The 27,947-nt window shown below is 39.9% G+C and overlaps 1 protein-coding gene across 1 annotated transcript in view; it reads right to left on the reverse strand.

Moving 5' to 3' along the window:
* Positions 1-372: 372 nt before the first annotated feature.
* Positions 373-27,947, reverse strand: part of cmip (c-Maf inducing protein) — a 51,009-nt gene continuing 23,434 nt past the window's right edge. The window contains exons 2-21 of the mRNA XM_078258051.1: positions 25,174-25,299; positions 21,212-21,262; positions 20,342-20,503; positions 19,687-19,728; positions 19,294-19,356; positions 19,095-19,175; positions 17,326-17,429; positions 16,274-16,378; positions 15,056-15,511; positions 14,106-14,171; positions 10,704-10,730; positions 10,555-10,603; positions 10,273-10,380; positions 9,348-9,464; positions 8,860-9,000; positions 3,560-3,607; positions 3,289-3,435; positions 2,635-2,740; positions 1,907-1,977; positions 373-488 (exon numbers count right to left, since the gene is read on the reverse strand). Of these exons, the coding sequence (XP_078114177.1) occupies positions 435-488; positions 1,907-1,977; positions 2,635-2,740; positions 3,289-3,435; positions 3,560-3,607; positions 8,860-9,000; positions 9,348-9,464; positions 10,273-10,380; positions 10,555-10,603; positions 10,704-10,730; positions 14,106-14,171; positions 15,056-15,511; positions 16,274-16,378; positions 17,326-17,429; positions 19,095-19,175; positions 19,294-19,356; positions 19,687-19,728; positions 20,342-20,503; positions 21,212-21,262; positions 25,174-25,299 (2,124 nt within the window). The 3' untranslated portion in view covers positions 373-434. The remainder of the gene's footprint in view (positions 489-1,906; positions 1,978-2,634; positions 2,741-3,288; positions 3,436-3,559; positions 3,608-8,859; positions 9,001-9,347; positions 9,465-10,272; positions 10,381-10,554; positions 10,604-10,703; positions 10,731-14,105; positions 14,172-15,055; positions 15,512-16,273; positions 16,379-17,325; positions 17,430-19,094; positions 19,176-19,293; positions 19,357-19,686; positions 19,729-20,341; positions 20,504-21,211; positions 21,263-25,173; positions 25,300-27,947) is intronic.

The raw sequence follows: 27,947 nt of genomic DNA on the forward strand, positions 1-27,947 counted from the left end.
AAAAGATGAAGAAAGATGGAGAAACGTGTCCCTTATGTCTAATATAACGGCTCCTTGCATGTCCTCTGTCACCAATGTTCCAAGAACCGTATGATCAGAGGGTAAGGCGAGCAGCGAGGTCCAGAAAGATTTCTCATTTAGGGAACAAAAAAAGTGATGCTGGCGAGACAGTTGCTTCCTGGTGATGGTGTCTCTACAGGCGTTGATGATGATGGTGAAGGCTCCTCCTCTGACGCAAACGTGTCAGAGATGTTCGTGTTACATCAGGTGATCCTTGCGCTGGGATGATGTCAGCGTTCGTGGTCTAATGATGGCCGACGATGGAGGAGACATCACTACACAATTGTCATGTAATGTATCTGAGCCTGTGCATATGTGTGTGTGTGTGTGTGTGTGTCTGGTTATGTGTGAGGGTTGTGGTTGAGTGTGGTTGATCACCAGGCCTCTGTGTACCGAACATCCACGTCTTTCAGGTTGGGCAGTTTGGCCTGCAGAGAAAAGACACAGACAAAGGGAAACAGCATCAACACCTGGAAACATACACACTCACTATCAGTCAGAAGGCTAGCTCACAGTCAGACGCAGATTGGAATATGCTTCTTTTCTAGGGATGTAACAATACACTCATGATTCGATTCCACAATCCGGTTTTCTTTTAACAGAATGAACTGCAGACAAATGACTGAAAAATAGTCCTTTATTTATATAAACTGTGCAAAACAACAGATCTGTTCCTCTTATCAAAAGTGCTACTGAAATTGTATTTCATCTTAAATACCAAAAATGAAATAAAAAAATGAATAATTGGATTTTTAAAACAAATCCCACATCAAAGTAACACAAAACTAAGACTGAAGTCAAACAAGTGAAATCAAAAGTAGATTACGTCCTATGCCGTTTAAAAATTGACTTGCCATTATTATTATCTCAACAGGTTGTAATCTTTACACATTTATATCGATTTTTAACCGATTCATGATGCATCGTTACATCCCTATTCTTTTCATTGTCCCCTTTAGTCAGATCAAAATGTTTAATTTATATCAATTTTCTCTCATGGCAAAAAAATCCACAAACAAACAAAATCCTTAACAAACAACAAATATCTTTCAAAATTACAGTAACTAGGAAGGAGTTCAAAAACCAAAATGTTTATGGTCCTACCCCCTTTTCCTTTAATTCTTCACTTATTTATATGTATATAAGCATATATACGGACATACTGCATACATGTACATGCATGCATCGTAGTCATGCCCTGGCTGGTTGGTTAGTCAACGCTGATATATAACCCCAACAGTGGTTGATTTTACAGCTCTGTAATTTACTGATCATTTCAAAGAAGTTCCCTGGAAATAACTATGTCATAATTTGATTTATTTGGAAAAGGGTGTCCCTAAAAGGAATATTTGGCCACTTTGGGGTAGAACAAGCTGGTAACATAACCTTATAAAGTTGTTAAGGCGAACATGTTAGCTAACAATTGTCAATTTAAACATCACATGCACATGTTATCTAATGTTCTGTGTTCTCTAATTAAATTCATCTGACGATATAAACGTAAATTATAATATAAAATATAAATGCAGATTGCATCGTATTTCAAAAGCACAGTTCAGATGGTAGGCCAAAACAGAGAGAAAGATGTGCATTTTCATATATTTTGTACTATCTATTGTTTTAGCTACATAATCTTCTTAACCTAACGTTTTTATTTTTTGCACTATGTTACTTTATACATTTATGGACTCGCTCTTTTCTTACTTTTATTTTTGCCTTGAATTTGACTGTGAGCAACTGCAACTGAACAATTTCCCTGAGGGGATCAATGAAGTATTCTGATTCTGAAATCAGTATTGTGCAAATAAGCTATTTGCAGTTGGTATGAGTTGTCCTGCAGTATTACCTTGAGGTCCTCGTATGTGTCAGCTGTGAGCTTGGTGCTGTTCATGTTCAGACTGCACAGACTCTTCATGGCTGGAATAGGCAAACAGTGACAATTAGCCACAATTAACTTAAACAACTCTTCAAGCAAGGTTCATGGTGGCCGCCGTGTTCCTGGCGCCATAAAATGACATCACAACAGCTGTCGTTTCCAGCGCAGAAGCTCCGCAAGTCATAATTTATACTTTTTATTGATCCCCAGTGGGGAAATTACAATTTACACTCTGTTTTTTTTGTTAGAAATCACTACACACAGGCCTGAAACACACACACACACACACACACACACACACACACACACACACACACACACACACACACACACACACACACACACTTCTTCTCTACTACTTCCTGCTTATTCCCAGATTATTGTTTGTACCAATGACTGTACCTTTGTACGCCCCCTGCTGTTTCGGAGAATACTGCAACGAACAATACGTTGAGCCTAAACGTCTCCGTGCATGCTCATAGTGCGCAACAGTTAACATGCTGACTCTGAGCATGTCCTTGTATTCTGACTGTTTTTAGTTAATATAACAATTTTAATTTTCAATTAAATTGTATTTATTGTGTCAAATGATAACAGAAGTTATCTCAGGACACTTTACAGATAGAGTAGGTCTAGAGCACACTCTATATTCCTACTACTACTAATGCAGTTGTATGATTTTGTGTGTGTTTTCTTACAACTGAGAGCCAGCAGACCAGCATCAGTGACGGGAGTCTCACACAGGTTCAGGACCTGAAGACAGGCCAGATGCTCGGATAACAACCTTAACCCTGCATCCCCAAACTGAAGGAGAAAAATAGAGAAAGATGGAACATATGTTAGACATCTATTGGACCATAGTGATTACATTCATCTCAAGCAGGCTAGACTACTGTAATGCTCTTTTTGCGGGATTATCCAAACAATCAGTAGGACGCCTCCAACTGATTCAAAATGCAGCAGCCAGAGTCCTTACACGTACACGCACATTTCAACACATTACGCCGGTACTCAAATCACTCCATTGACTCCCGGTACAATGCAGGATCAATTTCAAAATCCTTTTAACAACATACAAAATATACAATGTGCAACATGTACACGGCAGCCCTTCATTCCTCAATCCTCTTAAAAGAATCTGGATCTAGGATTGACCCATCTCCCAGAACAAATAATCTTGGGCTGAATGGAACCTGGGTCCCTGCAATCTGAGATAGGTTATCATGTATTGTTTATGCCGTTTTTAATGTAAAGCACTTTGGGTTTCTGTGTAACGATAGGTGCTATATAAATGAAATGTCCATTGCCATTACTAGTGTGTGTTTGTAGTTGTGTCGGTGCTGTGTGTATACCTGTGTGGACCAGAGGTTGAGCTGTTTGAGTGAAGGCAGCTTGATGAGCTGCTCGGCACAGGCACTGGTGACATTGGTGAAGGCCAGGCTCAGGTTCTCCAAGTTCCCAAAAGAACCTGAACTTAACAGGCGGGCAAGGTCTGCATCCTAAATTTTGAGGAAAAGAAACACTCAATATTGAAATAGTAAACCCAAGTCTGATAATTGATGTTGGTCAGGACAGATACAACTGTTATTGTGTGCAGCAGTGAAGGCATCCCTGTAATCTCACCGTGGACTTTGAAGGCAGAGTCAGCCGGGTGGGGCCTCCTTTCCGTTGCTAAGGAGAAGAAAGACAGAAAAAAAGATGGCGTCTGAGGCTCAATGTCTTGCAGGAAACTTTTCAGACAGTAGATGGTGTGTGTGAGCAGCTGCATGTGTGCTGCATTCATGTCACAATGAGGGAAAAAAGACATGTGAGGTCTCTCACAAAACACAGTTTCAAACATAATAATACCATGTTTGAAACACGATGTTACTGTATTAGAGAAAAATCTAATCAGATAACGGTGGACACATCTAAATGGTTGCAAGTTCTTTCCTTATTTTCTTCCATGTTTTCGGAAAGACATTTTTGCCAGAGGATATTTCAACTGCACAAACTGAATCCTTAATATAACTCATTACAAACTCGTTTAAAAAAGTAGGTCATAAATTATAATTTGTGAGAGATTTATGACTTTAATTAATGTTATTACTGTAAATGCCAAACGATACATAAAAGAATATGATTATGGTGGACACAGAAGCCGGGTTTGTATAGCTATTTCTTTATTTAAAGGCCCATTCCTGATTTTGTTTCAGTGCCTAGTAGTGCCCCTAAAATCCAAAATGTCCTCGCAAATGAATTCGGGGCCACTATTATGTCAGTGTAGAAAAAAATGACTATACTGGACATACTGGTAGGATAAATACAATCCACCCTGTACATATTTATGTACACAGCTGCTTAACATTTCTCCTGGGGGAATTACTGGAATTGTTGGGTCTCTGTAAATTATAGAGTGTGGTCTAGACCTCCTCTATCTGTAAAGTGTCTTGAGATAACTCTTGTTATGATTTGATACTTTAAATAAAATTGAATTGAATTAGCATTTAACATTTTCCTTACGTGCTATGCAGAAAGTGTATGAGTTGTCGTTGTTTATGCAAAAGTGCACGTTCAGTGGTTGCCTCCTTGGACTACCTCTACATATAAACGAACAGCTCAGTTCTGCAGACAGAGTCAAGTGGCTGTGACTCAGCGTGTGAAGCATGCAGACTTAGCTGAGAGGGCCAGTTACTGTTACTGGTCTGATCTTTACTGTTCCAGCATTTCAGGTCCAGACGAGCCCTGGGAATTTTCACACTCCAGTGTTGGAGTTTACTGGGAAGTGTGCGACAAAGAAGAATTATCCAGTTAGCTGTGGTCCTTCTGGAAGTCACAAGAGTGGAGTGGTGGGAAACACCAGAGGCCCCACGATACCATACTAACACGATACCTATGTCACGATACGATATTATTGCGATTTTAAACATCCTGTGATATTCTGCAATTTATTACCTTTTTTCATCTGTTTTATCTAAAAAGATACATTTCTCTGTTTGTTCATCTCACTTATGACAAACTTATCAACACTGTGATTTTATTATTCTAGTTCCAAAAAGTTAAATTCTTGATCGATACTTGCCGTCTTTGTATCGATACAATATTTCCACAGAAAACATCCTGATTCTATGCGGTTTCTATTTTTTCATTTATCTATTTTAACATTTGTACAGTACGACTACAGATGGAGTTAAGTGAGCACATGGTCATTAAAACCAGGCGATGAGCGGAGGTGGCAAGTGGAGAAACATGACTCTATGTCCAACAAAACCTGATTTTTGCTGTGACATGATGATGGCAGCAAATGATGTTGATATCTGGCTCCTTCTTGTCTGAACAGTCCAGGCTATTTACAATGGAATATCTGTGCGTAGTCACTATTGTCTTTGTCTCTTGGTACCAGGGAATCATCATTGAAATATCACACAGTATCTAACTACAGCTGTAGACTGTGTGCAATTCTTCAAAGGTTTGTCAATAAAATCTGGGTTTCAAGATGGTTTTAGGAACATGATATTCTTCTCTGCTTTTCTTCATAGTCGTCAGATTTCTCTACCAACCGACTCTCGCCTTGCACTTTTCCTTGGATTGGTGTGGCACCTAAATCATGGTTCCAGCTGCCGCCGTGGTCCTGCTCAGCGCCCTGCTACGCCCCGATATACCCTACTATGGCCCGCAACGCCCTGCTACTTCCTACTACGCCCTGCTACACCCTGAACTGTTACTATATATATATATATATATATATATATATATATATATATATATATATATATATATATATATATATATATATATATATATATATATATACACACATATATACACACACATACATATATATACATATACATATATATATACACACATACATATACATATATATACACATATACATATATATATATATATATACATATATATATATATATATACACACACACACATACATACATATATATACATATATATACACATATACATATATATATATATATATACACATATACATATATATATATACACATATATATACACACACATATTTCTAGTCATAGTTCCATTCTTCATTTCATCTTTATTGTTACTATAATTGCTACGGTTCATCATACCAACTGCTGTAATTATTATGAATCATATTCTCTATATCTGTAGATCTGTATCAGTGTCTCTGTGTGCCAACCGGCAGTGACAGATGCCCACCCACCAACAGCCTGGGTCTGTCCCAGGTTTCTGCCTAAAAGGAAGGTTTTCCTCGCTACTGTCACACTAAATGCTTGCTCTTGGGGGAATTATTGGAATTGTTGGGTCTTTGTAAATTATAGATTGTGGTCTAGACCTCCTCTATCTGTAAAGTGTCTTGTGGTAACTCTTGTTAATTTTATTTGATACTATAAATAAAATTGAATTGATATTAAAAAGATATAGACCAAATCACTGTGACTTGACTTGACTTGACTTCTGGGTAGACTAATGGCCGTTGATTTGAATTGCGGAGCTATGTGAAATCAACAACTCTATTGTTATTTTCAGCCATAACTGTATAGTTTAAAGATATATAATTAAATATGGTGGTCAGACCTATCTGACGTCTCTGCTGTGATTATTATTTCTGTCCTGTGTTGCTTTGCTAGCGTCTTTGATTAACCAGATCTAGTGTTAGGAACAGCAACATCAGACTGACTGCTAGTTTGGGTGGTGTCATGTTCTTTAGTCTGTGGCCCAACAGGTAAGTTAGGTCTCCAATCTAATGTCAGTAGAAGTGTTGACATATAAAAGTATCAAACATGCGTTTTACATGAATGAGATGAGAGTATATCCAGTTGTTCATGGTCCCCATTTGCTCAACGCCATTATATTGGGTTATTATACATATATATATATATATATATACATTGTGATTGGATCTATAAGAGTAGAGTCAATCCAAAACAAGCACAGATACCTATGCCTTTTGGAAATATTTAGATTTTTACTAGACCTTGACTTTACCTTCAGTTATAATGAGATATATATATTTCAAAGTAGACAATATACTCATTCCTTGAAAGCTTCTGAGGAACTACAGTTGTTACATTAGTAACATTAAAACAGTGTCTGTTGCTGCTTGCAGCTTTCTTAAGAACCGCTTATCCAAACAACTTCACACTTGACGATGTGCTTCCTTTGGTCCTGAGCTATACACCTGCCATGATATATTGCATCACACTCTGCTGAACCGGACCGGGGGTGAGTCGGAGTTAGATAACATTATCTTCTGCCTTCTACTTAGAAGTGGTGAATTTACTGCTCACTGCAACCTAATATGATATAGTATCTGGCTTTTGTTTGATATCTACTGAAGAGTGAGTTGTTTTATTGAGTTTACTCTTATCAAAATGCTCTGAGGGAATTTGAGTTGGGCTTTTATTGTGAAGGAAGAAGCGATGCACTGCTGTTGTCAATATGGTAGTTAATAAAAGTGTGTGGGCCGTCTTGGTTCACGCTGGTTGATTGCTTAGCCTCCATGTTTTTGTTTTATTACCCTCGGCTGTAGTTAGCATGCATTAGCTCTGGGGGCTAATTTGGCGTGTTTATTTTATTACGTCTTTGTTGCCCTGAACGTCCAGCCGAACCGCGCTCAAAAGGTGAAAATTAAAGCACAGCGTTCAGAAAACACCTGCAATAGCCGTATTAATGTTGCTTTAACCGAGGCATTAACATTATTAGTGGTAAAAGTTAATATTGCAAACTTAGTTAGTATGGTTCCCGTAGGCTATATGCTTGCGCTTGTTGACTCCAGGGAAGTGAAGAAGAGTTTGGTCGGGATATCCAGCAATCGTGTTGTTGGTTGTAGCAAAGTAGCAGCTAAAGTACCAACCCTAATTCCAAAGTCAATGAGCCGAGGGCTATAAAATACTCACGGCATACGTACATGAAGACATGCGTGATGTTTGCAGAGCAGCAAACCCCTCCCCCGCTGCTGCACACAGGTTGTGGCGTGTTTGTCTTTGTTATTGTTCTTTTGCACATGCGTGTCAGACAGCTAGAGCGCCGGAATGACAGACTCCTGCCTTTTATAGACAGATGATACCTGTAAGGGTGTTGCTATGCATTTACTGTGTGTTGGATCTTACAAATAGTTTAGGCCTATGACAGAAATAAATTGCTATTAGCTGTTGTTTGACACCTCTATCTGCTCCTGATGATGGTTTAAAAGTAAAACCAAAAGCTTGAAATTGCAACAAAGCCTCAGTACTTTTTTTTTGGAGCAACTAGTATTTAAAGTACAAACTTGTAGAGAGTGTTCTATCATACTTTCTCAAAGAGAACATCACATTCATTTGACGCAAGTCAGGATTCCGTGCCATCTTCAAGGGCGCCACACAACGTGTGGAAGAGCTCCGGTAACGCTGTGATCAATGGTCAACCCGCTCCACTGCCAGAGCTGCAGCCGTCTGAACAAACTTCTCTTTAAGATGAAAAGCTTCATTTCATGTTCCTGTACAATAGACGATGAAGATGTTCATGCATGATGCATCGTTCTTCTAAATGAACCATGTGCCTTGCCTTTGTTCTCATTGTATCCAGTGCGTGCTTGGTTCTTAACTCCTCACTTTAACAGTTGCTGTGTTTGGAATTGTGGATTGACACAAGTAGGCCACATGCGTCACTGAGGACACAAGAATTTGTACGTAATGAGGAACTGGTGATTTCCTGTGTGTGTGTGTGTGTGTGTGTGTGTGTGTGTGTGTGTGTGTGTGTGTGTGTGTGTGTGTGTTTGTGTTTGTCTCAGTGTTGTAGTCAAGACAACCCAAGCCGAGACCAAGTCATCACCAAGATCAGAGTGTATCGAGAGTGTATAGAGTAAAGACCGAGACCAGGAACCGGAGCATGTTAGTGTCTGTCTGTGTGTGTGTGTGTGTGTGTGTGTGTGTGTGTGTGTGTGAGAGAGAGTAACTCACCAATTCTTTGAGCTCTCTCTGTCGGTCGCAGAGCTGCTCGTACATGCGGAGGCCCACCTGGGTGCTCTCCAGGGTGGAGATGATCTGTAGCTGGGTGTCTTTGTTCTCAATGATGTTGTACTCCAGCATCAGACACAGGATCTGGACACACATGTGAACAATTACACAGTGCAAAGAGTCACTCCACGGATGTAATACGCGACCATCAGTTCACTCGTTATAAGCCTTCATTTTGTATACTTAAAATGTATAAATAAATAAACACATAGTTTACCAATTTACATGTGAAAATATGTTGGCTCTATAAACGCCTTTAATGCGCCAAGAGACCATGTGAAATTATTAAGAATGAAAGACAATGTTCATTAATACAATAACATAAACATGGACTTGCATAGATGAGGGGAAAAATATTAATTTAAACAATTTTAGCATAAGACTGCATCAAAAAAGGTAATGGGTCTGAATCATTTTTGAATGCAGTGTACCTCCACCATGGTCTGGTTTCCACGTAGGGCCAGCAGCATGCAGGGACCCAGCTTGTTTTCAGCCAGAGAGAGCAGGAACTTCTTGGTCTTATAGCAGGAGCCCATCAAGATATGAACCTGGATGAGATGAAGACGAGGGGCAGTTAGCAGCCATGCATTCATTAGCACACATTTATAGTTAAGGCAGAGCTAGGGGAAATGGAGAAAATTAAATATCATGATATTTTTGACCAAATACCACAATGTCGATATTGCGACAATATTGTAGAGTTGTGGTGCTTTAACAAAATATTTACATAATGAGATTTTTGAAAAATAATCAGCAGTAATGTGGATATAATGACTAAGTGGGTAATATTAATAATTTCGATACCAGCACCGGTACCAATTCCGCACCTTTAATACCGGTTCCAAAACAATACTGTTTTCCATACCAATTTCATAAAATCCATTTTAACAAAAAGAAATTACAACATCACGGCACGAACCCTGTATCTTTCAGCTCCTACTACGTGAGGCCGTCTCTGGTAACGTAGTTTCTCCTGCGTGTCTCTACGACGTGTAACATTAGACAGCCAATCACAGACATGATTAGATCTTGGTATAAACATGCTGCATTCTTATTGGCTCACTGACGCTGATGAGAGGTACTGAAATTGGGTATTGAATGACGAGGCATTTTTTGATACTCAATACTAAGGAGTCAATTCGGTCGGTGCCTAAAAAGTATTGAATTTTATACCCAGCTCTACTGGTAAGTTTTGAAAATCACATCACTTTACTGTAATGTAGCCTTTTAAAACGAGGAAATATATAATAATATCATATCTCCAACATTTAAGACAATATCTAGCCTCATATATTGATAATATAAATATCTTGCCCGGCCCTTGTTGAGGCCGACTTTGTGTGTCCATACACTCACCATACTGGCAAACAGCTCGCCATCGTCATCACAGGCCACGCCTCCTGGACTGTAGAGCTGGAACCAGCCATCTTTACCTGAACGCACACTGAGTAGACAGGAATGGACCTGAAAAACACACACACACACACACACACACACACACACACACACATACACACACACAGAAATACTTTGTCTGTTGGTGAATCTCAACAAAATCTCCACAAAACACTTTTTTTTAATAAACTAGCGCTGCTACTATGATGAAACGGTGGTAAATGTGCACAAACACACACTCACCTCCTGCCTCGGGTCCTCAGCAAACCTCTGAATAACATATTTCAGTTCCCTATTTAGACAGAAACATTAAGACACACATGTCAGGTTGTTTTCAAACTGGAATTGAACTGAATCTGTGAAGAACAGTTTATGATGTTTGAGTTACGTACTTTGTGAATTTGGCATGTGCAAGGGCCCTGGAGAGAGGGAAGACAAAGAGAGAGATGTGAGATATTACAGCCCCAAACACTTGGGAAATATAATAAAACAAACTGTGAAACAGTTAAACAAATCAACAGTGAACACGCCTAATACTTTTCCCGAACACAAGAGAAAATAAGAGTTTACTTGCAAAACGCAATGTGCAGAATAATCTTGTTTTTTTTTGTTTTGGGATCATAAGGAGCCAAAATCGCAACTGCCAATAACATTTTGATTTATTGCACAGCCCTAGAGATTTTCTAGCAGTGAAGATTTCCCTTTTACAGTGTATACAAGCATTTTCTGGAGGTCAGTCAGAGTTCCCCTTTGTGTTTCTTCTTACAGTGACGTCAAGCTGATGACACAGTAGCACAATGTTACTTTATATTGGTGGATACAGTCAACATGCTCAGATAAGTTTCCCAGGGAGTGTATACTGTACACAAAAACAGCTTGTGAACTTCTAGGAATTGTTTGTTACTTTTAGATGACATTTTAATGATCCCTGTGGGGAATGATTATAATCATGTTGTAGTAGCAGCTGTAAGAGGTTAGCTGTGGTGATATTAGATAAATATATCAGGTCAGAGTAATGGAATCAGTTTGAATGAATTCCCTAAAATGCCATGTTTTTTATGGTTGTACTAATACCTCAGCAGTGAAGTTGCACGTGTGCAGTTCATCATTTTACACGTTAACCCAGACTCAACCTGCTACTTTTGGTATCTCCAGAAACTTTAGGATCTCCACTAGAACTTCTAAATCAAAAAACTAAAATTTCTAGGAGTTTACACATATAAAATGTGTCTGTAATGATGAAGCACAGGATGAGAAAGGTTAAAGGAGAAGTGTGATCTGAAGGTTTATGCTGTGTGTAAGCTATTACAGGCGAAAGTAACATTATGTTTTAAAAATAAATAAACTTGATTCATTAAAAATGTATTAAATAAATTAATAATTTGACATTTTGGAAAATACGCTTATTTTGCTTTCTTGCCTACTTTCCATGCATAGAGTAGTATCAATCTAGCAAAATGTTAGTACTGTAGTAGTCCTTTCACTGTAAGAAGTTAGTAGTACCTATTTGCAAAACGGTCCAAGCAAGAAGACATGAGAAGAAAACCATTTGCCTTCCTGTTGTATTCAGTGCATGTTACAGGTGTTATTTCTGCATGTGTGTGCAGGAAACAGAGCATGTTAGTGTCAGAGTGTGTGTGTATGTGTTGTGTACAGGGTACTGGGGAGTATTGTTGCCTTTCTAATGACGCCTGAAGCCATCGACCAGGCAACAGTGGCGCAGGTGAGCAACAGGTGTGTCCCAGTGTTGGAGAAACAACAACGTGTCCGCCAGCCAACGCTAATGAAGCTCATGATCAGCCATCCAATTACAAGAAAGACAGGCAGGTTATAGCTAATTAAAGTGGGCTCTCTAGGGAGAAAAGAAACCCCTTGCAGTTCATGACCCCCAGAGGCGTGTTTAGCTACCTCATCCACGTCAGAAGCCAGGCCCCAGCAGGACCCTCCTAGAAACATGTATCCACCCCCAGAGAGAGGGATTTAAGGGACTGGAAGCATAAAAACTGTTTCTCCCCCTCTGCAGTCAGCCTCACCAACAAGGTCCCAGACACCCCCCCATCCCTAGTTACCACACTTGCACTAACCTTCATCCTGGACTTTACATCTGCCCATTGCATATACTATATATTCTATGCAATTTTTGTACTCAACCCATTCAGCCTTTTTTCTTTACTTTATGTGTATATACTTGTTTTTTCTGTATTTATTGTTTACTTCATATTAACCCTCTGAAAGCCAAGCCATTTTTGAGCATTTTCTGCTCCTGTCACAGTCTGGCATCTGAGATTAACAAGCACAACCATGGCCAGAAGTAGGAACAGCTAAATGTCTTTTGAGCCGTATAACAAAGTTATCATGGCATAAAACATGAAAAAGGAAAAACGGAAATTAGATTTATTTGATAATGTATTTAAAAAAAATAGAAAAATAATTGAATTAGATAATAAACCATTTCCCTAAAGGGAACACAAATGTATATATAATACAACTGTACATCATTCACACAAAGAATTAGTTACATTTGTACTAAAGTAACACCAGTGGTGGAATATAACTAAGTACATTTACTGAAGTACTTAAGTCCAAATGTTTAACTATAAGTACATTTTCCTGATGATACTTACATACTTTTACTTAAGGAACATTTTCAATGCAGGACTTTTACTGTAACAGAGTATTATTACAGTGTGGTATTAGTACTGTTACTGAAGTAAAGGATCTGTTTACTACTAGGCTGTGCTGTGTTTAGGTGCTTAGGCTTGCAGGCTCAGTCAAAGATTGGATGATCACATGACCATGCCTCACAGGAAGCAAAGCTTTGTATCTTTTGCAGGGGATAACACGTAGAATGTTATGCATTTTACAGCTTCTGGATCATGCAAATGGTTGATTTTTTACAATTTTTTGAAGTTGGACAAGCTCCTGTATTGTCCGATTATGATGAGTTAAGAACACAGATTTTACATGAAATGTCTGTCCAAAATCCTGAAATGTTCTGGTGCACGGATGATGACCAATTGGAGTGGTTGTTTAAATTTAATATTTATAAGTTGGCGACTTTTGTTTCTAAAGCTTGGCAAAAAAAACTAGAAGGTTTATTTGGTAAGGGTATGTGGTTACTTAGGCATCTTATCCTTTGTCCTAGGTAATGGTGTCTTGTAAGCCCGTATTGCACTTGTTAGCTAACTAACGTTAACGTTAGCCAGCGGCTGCAGCGGGGGCTGGTCAGTCCCTCCACCTTTTTGCTGAGACACAGCGTTGACATCAACATCAATCATGATCATAAGAGGTATTACCTTAACCCAAATATAAAAGTTTTTTTAAACTGACTTTAGTCGTTGCATGCTTATTTGTACATCATGAGCGCTTAAACGTATATTTACAATACACAAGTTGGTTCTGTGTTATGTGAAGTGGCAACATATTACAATGTGGAGGGATTCCAAACCAAATCTCCCCCCCCCTCTTCTGTATTGTATGACAATGTTGTTTTTCATGTATGGTATACCTTTGCTGCAAAACCAATTGCCCTCTGGGGACAAAATAAAGCTGAAAACTGAAGTTGAAAGTTGTCTCATGTGAATTATGACAGCTGGACATTCAGATGACACAGTTTACAGATTTTACTGAGTAAATTAAATTGAGCATTTAAAGCTTCTTGTTGGGTCATTTTAAGTTGCATGTACAGTATAACAGATTACTACACAAATGAATAAAATGCAACACACACAATAAAATGTATGCGTGCGTGCGTGCGTGCATGTGTGCGTGCGTGCGCATGGGTGAATACTCACTCTTTAGGGAAGGGGATGGGCTGCAACAGGCTGGCAAGAGCAGGTCTCCAGTCATCGTAGTCCGATCTAACGGAGACAGACCGTTGTAAAAAGAAAGGGAAAGAAAACCGAGATGAAGAGAGTCAGTGTAACAATGTAAAGAGGAGGGTGTAGCCTGGATAAGTGAGACTGGAGAACAAAAAGATGGAGGAGTAGTTGAAACATGAGCAGCTTCCCCTGGTTAGTGTGATATTGTGCCTTGTTTGTTATCTGCTCTGACAGTTGAGCTGAGTGTGTTTATATGCTGGTGTTGATCTTAATCAGCTGTTCTTGTTTTTATGTTGTTGTCTTTTAGTAATAGCATAATCAACTGATATTATATAGGGCCACATCTGTATGTATTATGTATAGCTTAATCCTTTTATCTCTTTTTAGGGTGACCTCTTCAGACCAGTAGGGTTGGGTACCAAGACCGGTGCCCCGGTATACGGCCCCGGTGCCTGAACGACTGGTATCTACCGGACCAGATAGCAACATGGATTTCAGTGCCTCATTTCAGTGCCACTTAAATGTCTGCTCAGTTATGTGTGTAGCTTCAGGTAAAATCTAGAACATTTTCTGTTTGGCCTATTATATTAAATTCTCTTATAGAAAGATGCTAAGTTAGTAAACTTCTGAAAACGTAAACATAAGAACAAAAATGTCATAAAAAAGATGACAAAAAGGTTGAAAAAAATGTCGACAAAAATGTAAGAAAAACTTTAATCTCCCAAACCTTCCATTATAAATTGTCGGAGCACAAATTATACAATTCCAAATGTAAAAAAATAAAATAAAACTGTGAATCATGTCCTATGGACAATTAGAGTGAGGGACAGTGGATGTAAAATGGCCTTCAGGCTAATTCTAGCACATTTTCATAACTAAACCTGAAATAAATAAAAAGGTCAGAGCTTTAACTGTAAACTCACAGCATCTTGAGGATGAGAGCGAAGCAGCCCAGCACTCGGTCGGCCTGCGCTGGCAGCTGGATGGACAGAGTGTTGACGGCCGGGCTGACCAGCAGACAGTCGATGAGGTTGGGTTCACTGTCGCCCCCCGACTGCTCGCCCTTCCGCCTGGTGTTGGCCGAGTTGTTGTTCCGCTCCAGCTCCACCAGGATCTCGCTGGAGTTGACGACGGAGGGAGGAGGGGAGAGGGGCAGGGAGGGCGTCGGGGAGGAGACGGGAAGGGACGGGGCGGGGTTTGAAGGGGGGGCGGGCAGAGGTGGGTGAGGAGGACTGGGATTGGTGGACAGGGGTAGGAGGGTGGCGGGAGGCGGCGTTGGAGGCTCGGGGCGCAGCAGACGGAGCGGCATCGGGGGTTTGCGATCATTCTGCTGCTGGCAACCATTTCTGATCTCTTTCAGGCTGGGGGAGTTGTCCCGACTGCAGGGGGGGGAAGAGAAAAAAAAACAAAAAAAAAAAACATATTAAACATTAATATGATATATAATATTAAGTAAACAATAAATACAGAAAAACAAATACATACAAAATAACTGTTGCATAAGACAAAAGAGGTTGAATGGCTTAAGTGCAGAATTTGCAAATGATATATAGTATATGCAATGGGCAGATGTGAAGTCCTGGTTGAAGGTTAATGCAAAGTGTAGTGAGTAGGGATGGGGGGGGTGTCAGTGGGGGTCCGGGGCCTTGTTGGTGAGGCTGACTGCCTAGGATATCATGAAGCATGTTTCTTGCCATGGCTGTTGATATGTCTTCATATTTGTACTATATGTGTAACTGTTGTCTAACTGTATTTTTCTTTTTATTTCTCCTTTTTGAGTGGAGCTGCTCTGGTACGCAAAATGTGTAAACTGACAACAAAGTTGTATCGTACCATTTACGCAAGAGAAGCGTAATGAGAGAAGGGAAAAAAAGAGGAGTCAGGAGAGATGGGTACCAGAGTGATGGTTCCTTTGTGTGCTGGAGTTTTGGAAAAATTGACTAAGAATGAGTCTCTCTGGGGCGGAGGAAGCTGAGGAGAGGACGCTAATGAGTTAAGATAACCTATGCTTGTACATCTGCAGTCAACAAAAAGCCCCTATGGAACACACTGGAAACAAGACCATTTAAATATTAATCACTTGAATGAAGTGTGTGTGTGTGTGTGTGTGTGTGTGTGTGTGTGTGTGTGTACTGACTGACCTGTTGATGAACTCCTCATAACAGGAATAAATCGCGGCGAGACAAACTGCCACAAGGTTTGGCAGGACCCGTGGGTGAGGGCACTGCCCTGTCGGCCCGTGCATGCTGCAACACACATGGCTGCAGGTTAGATACCATGGTCCCATTTACTGAAGGTTCAACATCTGGCACAGCACACCATCAGCTCTGTGCACCTAATGCTGCTTTAAGTATTTCTTGCTGTGCATTTTAATGGGAGAGTCTACGTGTTTTTAAAAGGTGATTTTGGTATTTTTCAACCTGGACCCCATTTCCCCATGCATTGATGTCTAAGTGACTAACGAGAACAACAATCTTTTGAATTGATCCAATATTGAGCGAGAATGCTATAAATGGCACCCACGAACCAGGCTGCTATGTAATCCTATAGGGCAAATGCGCAGCAAATCGTCAATTTCAATCCACTCAAAGTTCTGTTTTTGCTGCTGACAGACTCAGATTATTATTCTAAGTGTAAAGATGAACCAAGACGGCTTTTGATAGTTTGATTTTGTTTCTGTCGACTTTAAATGAAGTGTGTTTTACGATGATAAAAGTCCTGATTATTTACATGGAGTCTGGTGGGTTTGGTGATGGTGATTTCGGGGCTGTTTCATGTTGAACTAAAAGGATCTTACTCTTTAACTAAAAGGTCTATCTCTGTAGGGATCCATCCCATAATGTTGTCAGACACTTAGAATAATAATCTGAGTCTGTCAGCAGCAACAACAGAACTTTTAGTGGACGTAAATTGAAGATTCACATTACATTGCAGCTTGTTTTACCGCTGCCAACAACAGGGGTCTTGCTAAATACTGGAACAGTGTCAAAGATTCCTGTCCCCATCAGTCACTTAGACACAGAAACATAGGAAAATATGGTCCAGGTATGAAATTTATCAAATGTATATGAATATGTAATATACTAGCATTCAGTAACATGATAACATGTTTAAATATAACCCAGCAGGGCATTATCATGTTTGTAGGACCTGTTGACTTGGACATGTGCTATTGTGCATGACAGTTTCTCACCTGTGGACGAACTTCTTGACAACTTCCATCCCAGCATTCAGCTCGTTGAGAGCCAGGATGTACTCCTGAGTGAAGAGACGCAGTCGAGGGCACTTTCCAAAATCCTGCAGAACAGACACACAAAAGACATTCCCTCCTGAGATATCACGTTACAAAGAAGGAGACGGGCAGACAGACAACCCGAAAACACACGCCATCCGTACATAAAAACACAGCATGCATGAAGAAATTAAACACTAATGGTTAAACCTATAAACCAGCAAATTACCAACATAACCCCCCATGTTCTGAACAGACACATTATAAACTAGCACTAACTAAAACTAACATCTGTATTAGCATCTAGCAACAAGCCCATCCAGTTAGCACCCATAAACTCAGCTAGTCGGTGCTCGGAGCGTGTCATAGTAAGTCAAATCCTTCCATCCATCCGTTTATTTAGCCTCCTGTATATCATCACTACAGCACACTGCTATGTTGGTTGCAAAATGTAGATATAAATATTTTTCGTGCCTTTTTATTGAGCATCAACCTCAAGTTTATGCGCGTATTGTCAGAAAACTAGACAATAAACGCTTCAGTTCCTGGTGGCGGTTACACCCATGAGACACAGCTGAGATTGAGAGGTGGGAGTAAAAAAAGTGGAAAGTTAAGATAAGATATCGATTGCCATTTTGGCCCTGTCTGATGAACATCACAACATCCAGTTTTTAATTAGGATTTGTTTTATGTTGGATTTTAAGGTTTTAGATCAGACATCCTGGAGGCATTTCTGCTCTTACTAGATTGAAGGAATGTAGCAACTTGCACATAAATGACCCAGAAACATGAAACTGCATGCAATAAACAGGCATCAAAAAGAGGAATCAGGCAGTGTGGAACCAGATACTAAATGGGAACTGATTCCTGTTTCTCATCTCTACTACTGAAGGTTATGTGCAGCTCCTGAACAGAGCACTTCTCACCATGTTACCAGGCCATTCTGCCCAGTTCTATTTCTAGTGTCTAATGTTTCAATATGAAATATTAGGGGTGGGAATCACCAGAGGCCTCACAATACGATATCATCACGATACCTGTCACGATATTGTTGCGATTTTAAACCTATTGCAATATTCTGTGATATATTGCAACTTTAAATGTTTCCCAATTGCAAATTATGTCCCCAAAAGTAAACTTTGTTTCATCTAAAAAGAGACATTTCTCTGTTCGTCTCACTTCAATTGTATTGCTGTATCAAGCAGACAAACTGACCAACACATATATAATAATAGATCCATACTCGGCGTCTGTGTATTGATACGGTATTGCCACAGAACAAATATCAAATCAAATATAAGTTGAGGTGGTTCGGGCATCTGGTAAGGATGCCCCCTGGGCGCCTCCCTAGGGAGGTGTTCCAGGCACGTCCAGCTGGGAGGAGGCCTCGGGGGAGACCCAGGACTAGGTGGAGGGATTATATCTCTAACCTGGCCTGGGAATGCCTCGGGATCCCCCAGTCGGAGCTGGTTAATGTGGCTCGGGAAAGGGAAGTTTGGGGTCACCTGCTGGAGCTGCTACCCCCGCGACCCGACCCCGGATAAGCGGACGAAGATGGATGGATAAATATCCAGATACTGTGCTGTATCGATTTTTTCCTAACCCTGACCTATGAAATAGCCCTCAAAATGAGTGCCTTGGAATTTTATTTTTTTCTCTTTTTAAGTTTTGTGTTCCCTTTCCAAAGAGCACCTTCATGGTTTGTTTTGAACTTTTTTTTGTCTTCTCACCATGTTATGTTTGAGGATTCTTTGGACCACGGGCGTGAACACTTCAATCACGACCATCGACCGCGGCCGCTCCCGACAGTGCTGCAACATACAGGAATGACCATCAACAGGAAGCCCTTTAAACCCTGCATCTTTACTACGGAAATGATATGTTCAGTGTTGTTCTATTTGGAGACATTGCTGCAGCACATGATCTCACCTTACAGAAGAACTCGCACAGGTCAGGTGGAGGGTGGTTGTTTTCCAGAAGAGGAGCAATGGCCTGGACACACAGACACACAGACACACACATATTTCCACCTCTTATTTATCCTGGCTGAGAACCAACGGTATAGATCTGGGCTGGTCAAACATCAGAAGCTCTTTAAAGCATTAAACTCTTGTGTTTTGCTGTGATTCGGCCGCCAGGGCATCCAGAGCAACAATGTAAAACACACAAACAGACGAGTGTAACGTGAACAAATGCATGAGGAGAATCTATAATTTCCTTCAGTTTAGAGATCAAACCAACAAGAGGCCGGACTCAAGCAAGTTAATTATTAACTTCAGCCTGACATCAAATATCAATTTATAGTGACAACTTCATACTCACAACGATGATGTTCTCATGATCCTGAGGGCTGAGGTTAGAATTCTGTGGGGAAGACAAAGAGATTTTATGTGTTTGTGTGTGTGTGTGTGTGTGTGTGTGTGTGTGTGTGTGTGTGTGTGTGTGTGTGTGTGTGTGTGTGTGTGTGTTTTCAAATGGAAATCGCGATTTGAAACAATGTAATTCGTTAACCATGAAGGGCGCGATTAATCCAATGTTTGGTGTTACATTTGGTTTAACCTTTTGTATGACTTTATTTAACATGATGTAGTACCCTAGTGGGTCCTCAGCGTTACTGCAGGGGGGCCACCAAATTACTATAAGTCTTTTCAAAAATTGAAATGTCTTAACATGACTCCTACATATTATTAGCAAATATAAATCAGTCTATTTGTGTAAAAAAAAAACAACATACATTGATAGTCTTACTGGCCTATAGGTAAGGTAGTCACTAAGGTAGCCATCCACAGATAGAGTTAACCCTAAGGATTCAATGTGCTGGATTCAATGTGTTGGCATGATTTATTTAATCATGCCAACAAGTATTTTAATAGCTTAGTATTCTATGCACTAAAAAGTATGTATAAAGGCTTTAGGTCGCCCACACATTAGATACACTGCACCCACCCCCCTCTAGCCCTAGTGTGTGTGTTGCTACCTCAGCCAGCAGGGTGGAGATGATGTGCAGAGGAGCCTGGTGGATGGACTCGTCCTGCAGCGGTGAGGTCAGAGCCATGTCCACCAGCGCTCTGATCTCCTTCAGCACCACGTCCCAGCGACTCGGGTTGTTCAGGACCTTGCGGTACTTGTAGATCTTTTTCTGAAGGAAAGGCAGAATACATGTGGTGACGACCAAGAAAAAACATCTGGAATATCGTTATTTTTCTGTCGCTGCCACCATGATAGGGGAAACACTGAATGATGTAACTAGAAAGACCCCAACAATTCTTAGAAAATGTACTTTAATGCTGAGCCACAGGGCCACAAAGGTCAGGTGGTATTACACATGAAATTGGATATGGAAAAGCAGTCATTTCCAATATGCATTATCAATAACTTTGAAAATTAGAGATTTATGTGACTTTGTATGGCTGACAAGCACGATTTTCTGAAAATGACTCAGAATTTTTTTCTGAATCATCTAGGCATCTAGATTCTGGGTTTAGTTTCATGATGCTGGGATATTTCTAGAGCAGAACTCCTTAGCTCACAATAGATTAACACAAACTGTTGGTTGTTTTTTCAACAATTATTTTTTAGATTAAGTTTAGGGGTGCACCTGGGCATATAAACAGGAAATGTTTGAAAAGAATCAGAGCTGTGTGTACCTTTCATAATACCTGGGCAGTGCTTTCTATAGACACACTTCTCTTATATATAAATATGAATCTGCAATAAACTACAATATGTGTGGTAATCTTTATAAAGTCAAAAAAAGGAACAATAAAGCTGACATACAGCACACAAACAGTGTGTGTGTGTGTACAGGGGGGGAGAGGGGATGGGGAGGAGAGGACAGTAACCTTACCTTCCACTGCAGGGAGTGAAACCACTGGTCCCTTAAGTAGCTGTTTGCAGCCTGTAGCGATATAAAGCAGACAAACGATTGGTTCAATGTGATCTCAGGTAACTGAAAGCAGACCTCCAGACCAGAAGGATTTCATGTGATTTGCTCGTAGCCCCTCAGTCAACTACAGCCTGAAAGAGATCTGTGTGAGAGGTTAAACATTTCCTTTTTGCAACAACTTTTGTAAAACAACCTGCTGATTTCATGTTGACTTACTTTACTTACAGTTACATTAGTCTTACATCATCAGATTTCTGTACAGTCATTGTCTGTCGTCGGCCTGTTTATCAAGAACAAATCCATTTTGAAGATAGATTATACTTTTGGAAGTCTTGACATTTACAGTTGCAGACAATTTTCGCAGGGGTTTGACTCGCGAATGCAGCCCTCTCCCTCTAAGGAGGTGGTTTCTTAGTTACACACTAATTTCACTTTTAAATGGCCCTATAAGTATCTGCCGTGAATGGTGTAGTCATGAATAATGAAAATATCCAGTGACTGGATGCAAAGCACAAAATGAGTCACTGTTTGCCAAAGAAAAAATTAATGCTGGTTGGACTGTTACAGGCGGAATTCTAAACATTAAAGCTTCACTAATCAATATTTTTATAGTAACAATGGGTCATATATATTATGTATAATGTGAAAGTGGTTGCCGCTGATTTGGGAAACGCTGTTTTGTTGTATGGTATCATAGCAACGACTAAGACTCACAGCACCAACAGATTATTTCCGGTTAAAAAAATCACTCCAGGGGAAAATTAATTTCCAAATTCAACATTGAATTGAACATTAAAAAAACCATAAAAAAAGAATGACAGTTACATTTTTAGTGTGGTTTTCTGCATATACTCTCGTTCAACTAACTCAAAAAATCTCTTAGTGTCTTTTCGTGATATGTGGCAGCCTTTCGAGATGTGTTTATTGTGCAAGTTGATATTGCGATATCGATAAAAAAAATGATATTGTGCAGCCCTAGTGTATGCTAAACTTATTATTGTCATTATTTGAACTGAGAGACATGCCTACTGATACCTACCTTAGAGGCAAGATAAATACAATGGTTGAAATAATTTAAAAAACTTTAACTTCTCCGACTCCACAGATTTAGGACATTGTACAACTGCAGAGGGACTTTAAAAATGGCATCAAGACAAAGAACCAGGAAAGGAAATAGTGCCGCCATTCTTTCCATCTGCTTCCAGCGTGTTTGCACTTTTTACCACCTGTCCCAATGTTTGTTAACAGTAAAATAATTGATTGCCAGCACTTTAAGGTCAGACCAGTCTAGGTGAGGTTTGTATTTAGAGAAAGAAATGGTACATGTTACAGATGGATTAGAAGGGACAGTGTGTTCAGTGCAGTAGGTAGCCTTTTATTTTTAATGAATTAGCTGATAAAAGATGTATTTCAATGTGCTACTGTGAAGGAGTTTAACTGTTTTGAGATAATATTCTTACAAAAGACTAAAATTGTGTATGGCTGTAATGAAACTGAGTCCCGCCGTTCTTGTCTGCTTAAAAATGATGAACTCTTGATAACAAAACTCTATTCCTCCATTTGAGAGAAGGACCTGGACATATGAGCAACTGATTGAAATAAATAAGGAGTCACTTTTGTCACAAAATAGTAAAAGTAACTGACGTCAACAGAATAATTAGTAATAATGCTATATATGATTAAAATAGTAAATACCGTAAATGTCTGAAGTAAAAAAAAAATGTACATCACTTTTTGAGTAGGAGTGTTAACAGCTGACTGGATAAAAGAATAGAGAGGGTTTGTAAGTTCAAAAAAGCTGATTTGTCCAAAATCTTCAAGAAATAAGTGATACATTGTTTTAGAAATACAGTAAGGTCTTAAGTATAATTTCATAATTATTCATTCTTAATACTTTTTTGTTGTTTAATAAACTGAGGGATCTGAGTAAATAATTTAAAAATTGTTTGGTTTGTGACTTTAACATTTGGCATATAAAATAATGAAATTAAATCAGATATTCTAGAGCACCGTTATCAAACCCAAAGTCCTATTATTATGGACGTTATCTGACATTAAGCGTTTCTGCTTCATTAGAGCCTATGTAAGGAAAAAGCATAACGTGGTTTAATGTACCTGAACAACGATCAATCATCACCACATTTCTCTCTCATATTGCTTCTCATAACCACTGAAAACTGTCAAAATATCAAACCCAAAGTCCAATTATTATGGACGTTATCTGACATAAGTGTTTCTGCTTCACGTTTTCAGCAGAGCGGCTGTGGGTTGACTCCCCCACGGTTCTCATGGGGGTTTATAAGTCCTAACGTTAAAAAGCATAACGTGGTTTAATGTACCTGAACAACGATCAATCATCACCACATTTCTGGTTTGATTTTTTGACAGTTTTCATTGGTTATGAGGAGCAATATGTGAGAGAAATTTGGTAATCATTGATCATTGTTTAGGTACAAGCTTTTTCCTCGCCATAGGCGCCAATGAAGAAGACAACGCTAATGGGAAATAACTTATATAATCGTTGGATTTCGGTTTAGCTCTTTTGACAGACTTACAGTCATGTGAAAAAATTAGGACACCCATGCTAAAGTTGACTAAAAAGAGGAATAAAAAAAAAATCATCTTTTGCAAATTGATCTTAATGCCTTAATTAAAAAAAGGAGGAAAAATCCAACCTTTAAGGACACCAATTATCTTTGTGAATGAATAATGTTTCGTAAATAAATAAATGTTCTTCCTTAAAATACAGGGGGCATAAGTCAGTACACCCCTATGTTAGATTCCCATAGAGGCAGGCAGACTTTTATTTTGAAAGGCCAGTTATTTCATGTATCCAGGATACTATGATCCTGATAAAGTTCCCTTGGCCCCCCATCATCACATACCCCCACATCATCACATACCCTTCACCATACCCCCACATCATCACATACCCTTCACCATACCCCCACATCATCACATACCCTTCACCATACCCCCACATCATCACATACCCTTCACCATACCTAGAGATTAACATGGGGTACTTTCCATAAAATCATCTCTCAATGCAAATTAAACCAGCTGTTAGACTAACTAAAATACAACCATGCCAATCTCTAGGTATGGTGAAGGGTATGTGATGATGTGGAATCTAAAAATGTGAATTTAACATAGAGGTGTACTGACTTATGCCCCCTGTATTTTAAGGAAGAACATTTATTTATTTACGATACATTATTCATTCACAATTTAATTAAGGCATTAAGATCAATTTCCAAAAGATGATTTTTTAATTCCTCTTTTTAGTCAACTTTAGCGTGGGTGTCCTAATTGTTTCACATGACTGTAAGTGTTCATTACAAGATATGGCCATGAGATATTTGGTGATCATTGATCGCTGTTTAGGTACATTAAACCACGTTTTTTTTCACGTTAAGCAGAATGTCCCGACAGGCAGTGTATTGAACAGAGAGGCCAATGCAGCAGCAGAGCGGCTGTGTCTGTGCCGGCCCTGTGGGGATAGAGATTGTTGTGGATTTGTTGGCATCTGTCGCTCAAGAATTTTATGTGTTATGGACTCTTTTTTTTTTTTTTTTAAATTGAGCTCGAGGTTTTAAAAAAAAAGTGGTGGGTACAAAATGACTCATGACGAAATCTGGTAGGTACGCGTCCCCACCGTAATCGACGCCTATGTCTGGATAACATAGAAACATTTAATATCTCTCATGTTAAAAGAGTAGAGAGGGTTTGTAAGTTCAAAGCAGCAAGACTCAACAAAAAGTGTCAATGTCTGTAAGATGAGCAATACCATAATTAACAGAGTATATTTTATGTAACATTTTGTAATGGCCTTCTTTAGCCTTTTTAGAAATACTGTACTTATAAGGTCTTAAGTATGTAGCCAGTAGGTTATTTAAGACGACAGCAGACAGTTGCCTTACCTGCAGCAGGACGGTTCCACCAGGGAAGCTGAGCTGGACACAGTACTTTGGAGCGTTGTCCCATGAGAGGAGCTGCAGGTCCTCTATAGAGCTGTAGGACAGTGACGTCTCCATATAACCAGTGGGCTGGAGAGGAGAGAGAAAGCAGGAGGATATTAGTCTTCCACTGTCTAACATTTACACTACATACTGTATATTTAAACAGAGCTGTTTTTACTGGCAGAGAGCTGGAAAGACAAAAAGAAATATATCCTGGGCTAACCTGCCCTGGGTAAACACAAGGCCAAACAAAACCTCCAAATACAGCCGAATGGCAAACGCTGCTAAAGAGTACACAGAGTAATCTTTATCAGCTGTGGTGACATTTGATGTTGTTCCAGGGGAATAGTCATTGAATGCTGAAACAAAGTGGAAAATCAATTTTGCAAAAGCCATTAATCACACAAATATCACTTAGAAAGACATTGCTCATGTAGCTCTGAGTACACACACACACACACACACACACACACACACACACACACACAGTCAGAGCTCAGATCCCAGTCTTATCGTTGTGGGAGCTGCAACTTAGTAACAGGCCACAACCTGTTTGCTAGTCTCAAAGTTATTACAGAAACGCTGACAAATGACCACAAGTTTCCGGACTCAGGAACAGAAGAGTCTTTAAGAGAGAAAAAGGGGGGGGGGGGAGAAAAAAAGAATCTAAACAGATCAAAATAACGAGGCAGTAAAGTAAAAGCCACAAGGAAACCAAGCCTGCATTTCTTCTAGCCCTAACTCCAGGAGAGGTTTCAAGAGAAATGTTTAATGCCACAGTGTGTTTATAATAAGTTATCTGTTAATAATGCAGCGATGGCAGAATAGGAATCACCAGTTGATTTCCCAGACATTAGCGTCACTGAATGACTTGTTGATTGGAGACTAACTACACACAGGGGCCCTGCAGACGTCATATACCAGGTATGAAAACGGGTCAGGGGTGAACAAGGTGAGAAGACAGCTTTGTCAAGGCAGTTTGGGCTTCAGATAGCTTTTACACAGTGGCCATCGTTAATACAAATCGTGTTCCGCTATGAACGTGCACACACGTATTGTTTGTATCACGGTCGGTCAGTGAAGGAGCAGTCGCAGCGCTAGCGGTCGTTGCCGGTAACGTACTCGTACTACAGAGTGCACGGACCGGAGCTTTGTCACTAGCAGCCCTGTCCTACCGCTGCTGTCGTACAGCGTCTTCCTTCAACATGAGCTGCAGAAGCCCCCGGCTCCCTCAGTTTGAGGCACCGAGTGCTAAACAGCTTCCCGTCTCGCCCCGTCTCCTCTTGTCCTCTATTCATGCCCAGCGCCATTTGTTTTAACTCCTTTCTCAACTAAAGCTGGATCTACATGCTCCAAGTTTGATCAACTTTGCCTCCATTTTTTTAGCTGTGTTACCACGGAGACCACACCGGCACAGCACTCTCACATTTTGGCAAAGACCCGCCCTACTTTGCATCTGATTGGCTAGAACTAGTTTCATTGGTAGGTGGAAGTTCGATGATTGGCTAAATCCAGCGCATCAAAACAAATCCCATGTGGACTTTTTAATTAATTAATTTTTTCTAAAATAGTCATAAGCCAGAAATCGGGCACCAGGGCCGAGTACTTAACCCCCCTCCCCCTCCCTTAAACATTTTCTCATCGAATCTACACGATTCACGTAGGTCACCTATTTTGGTTTAAAAACGGCGAATTTCGCCGAAAGCTGAGTGCTTTTCATGTCCGATATACACTGGCTTTGGCTGCACCCTAATTAATCCAAATCACATGTATCAATGTTTATCCTCTATGGACATGAAGATACTGGTATCTGCTGATTTTTGTGTGTGTGTGTGTGTGTGTGTGTGTGTGTGTGTGTGTGTGAGATAAAAATACGACTGCTGTATGAACATAAAAACAATTAGGCTACTGATGATATGGATATTACCCGGGCCACACAGAATCTGCAGGCGCAGAATTTTTCACAGCTTTTCCGCAGATTCCATTTTTTTTTTTTTTTTAGAATAAAACTCTGATTGTTAACACATCTCCACCCAAGCAGAAAAACACTCCGCTAAATTCCGCAGATTTTCATTCTGGATCACCGCTAAAAACGGCAGATTCCGTTTGGGTCTGAATATTTATGATGCTAACCCTAACCCTAATATTTATGATGATTAATCTTAATCTGAACGAATTGTCTCATTGCTGCTTAGATAGCTTCAGTTCTTTAGTGAATGGGTTGCTGATATACATGATACAAATGGAACTATATCCATCACATTAGAGGTAGACATCCAATAACTATTATTATAATGATAATAATAATAATAATTGAAATATAGGACTGTGTTTCAGTAAAACCGGCCTCCACAGGCTCTTCTGTCCTCCCTCCGCTGCCTCCCTGCTTCTTTTTCTTCTTCTGCTGCTTCCTGACAGATTTAAACAGCCTGCTCAACACCAACACATGGGAGTAGTTCCATCGGTAGAGCAGCAGCAGCAAACGCCTGCTTTCCCCTGGCGTCCATGTGCACTGGAGTCCAGCAGACAGGTGCTTCTCTTTATTTGCATCCATCTCACTGTCATGCAGCCCCCCACCCCCCTTGTTGCTGGCCAACAATCGTGCTATTCCTTTATTTACACCTCTCTCTGCGGCGGATAGATCGAGCTGGCTCCTCTGCCCCCCCCACACACACACACACACACACACTCCCTGTTGTGAAACTGCATGCATACAGGATTTTCATTACAGACGA

This window comes from Sander vitreus, chromosome 8 (genome assembly GCF_031162955.1).
Source record: "Sander vitreus isolate 19-12246 chromosome 8, sanVit1, whole genome shotgun sequence".
In the NCBI taxonomy this organism is placed as follows: Eukaryota; Metazoa; Chordata; class Actinopteri; order Perciformes; family Percidae; genus Sander; species Sander vitreus.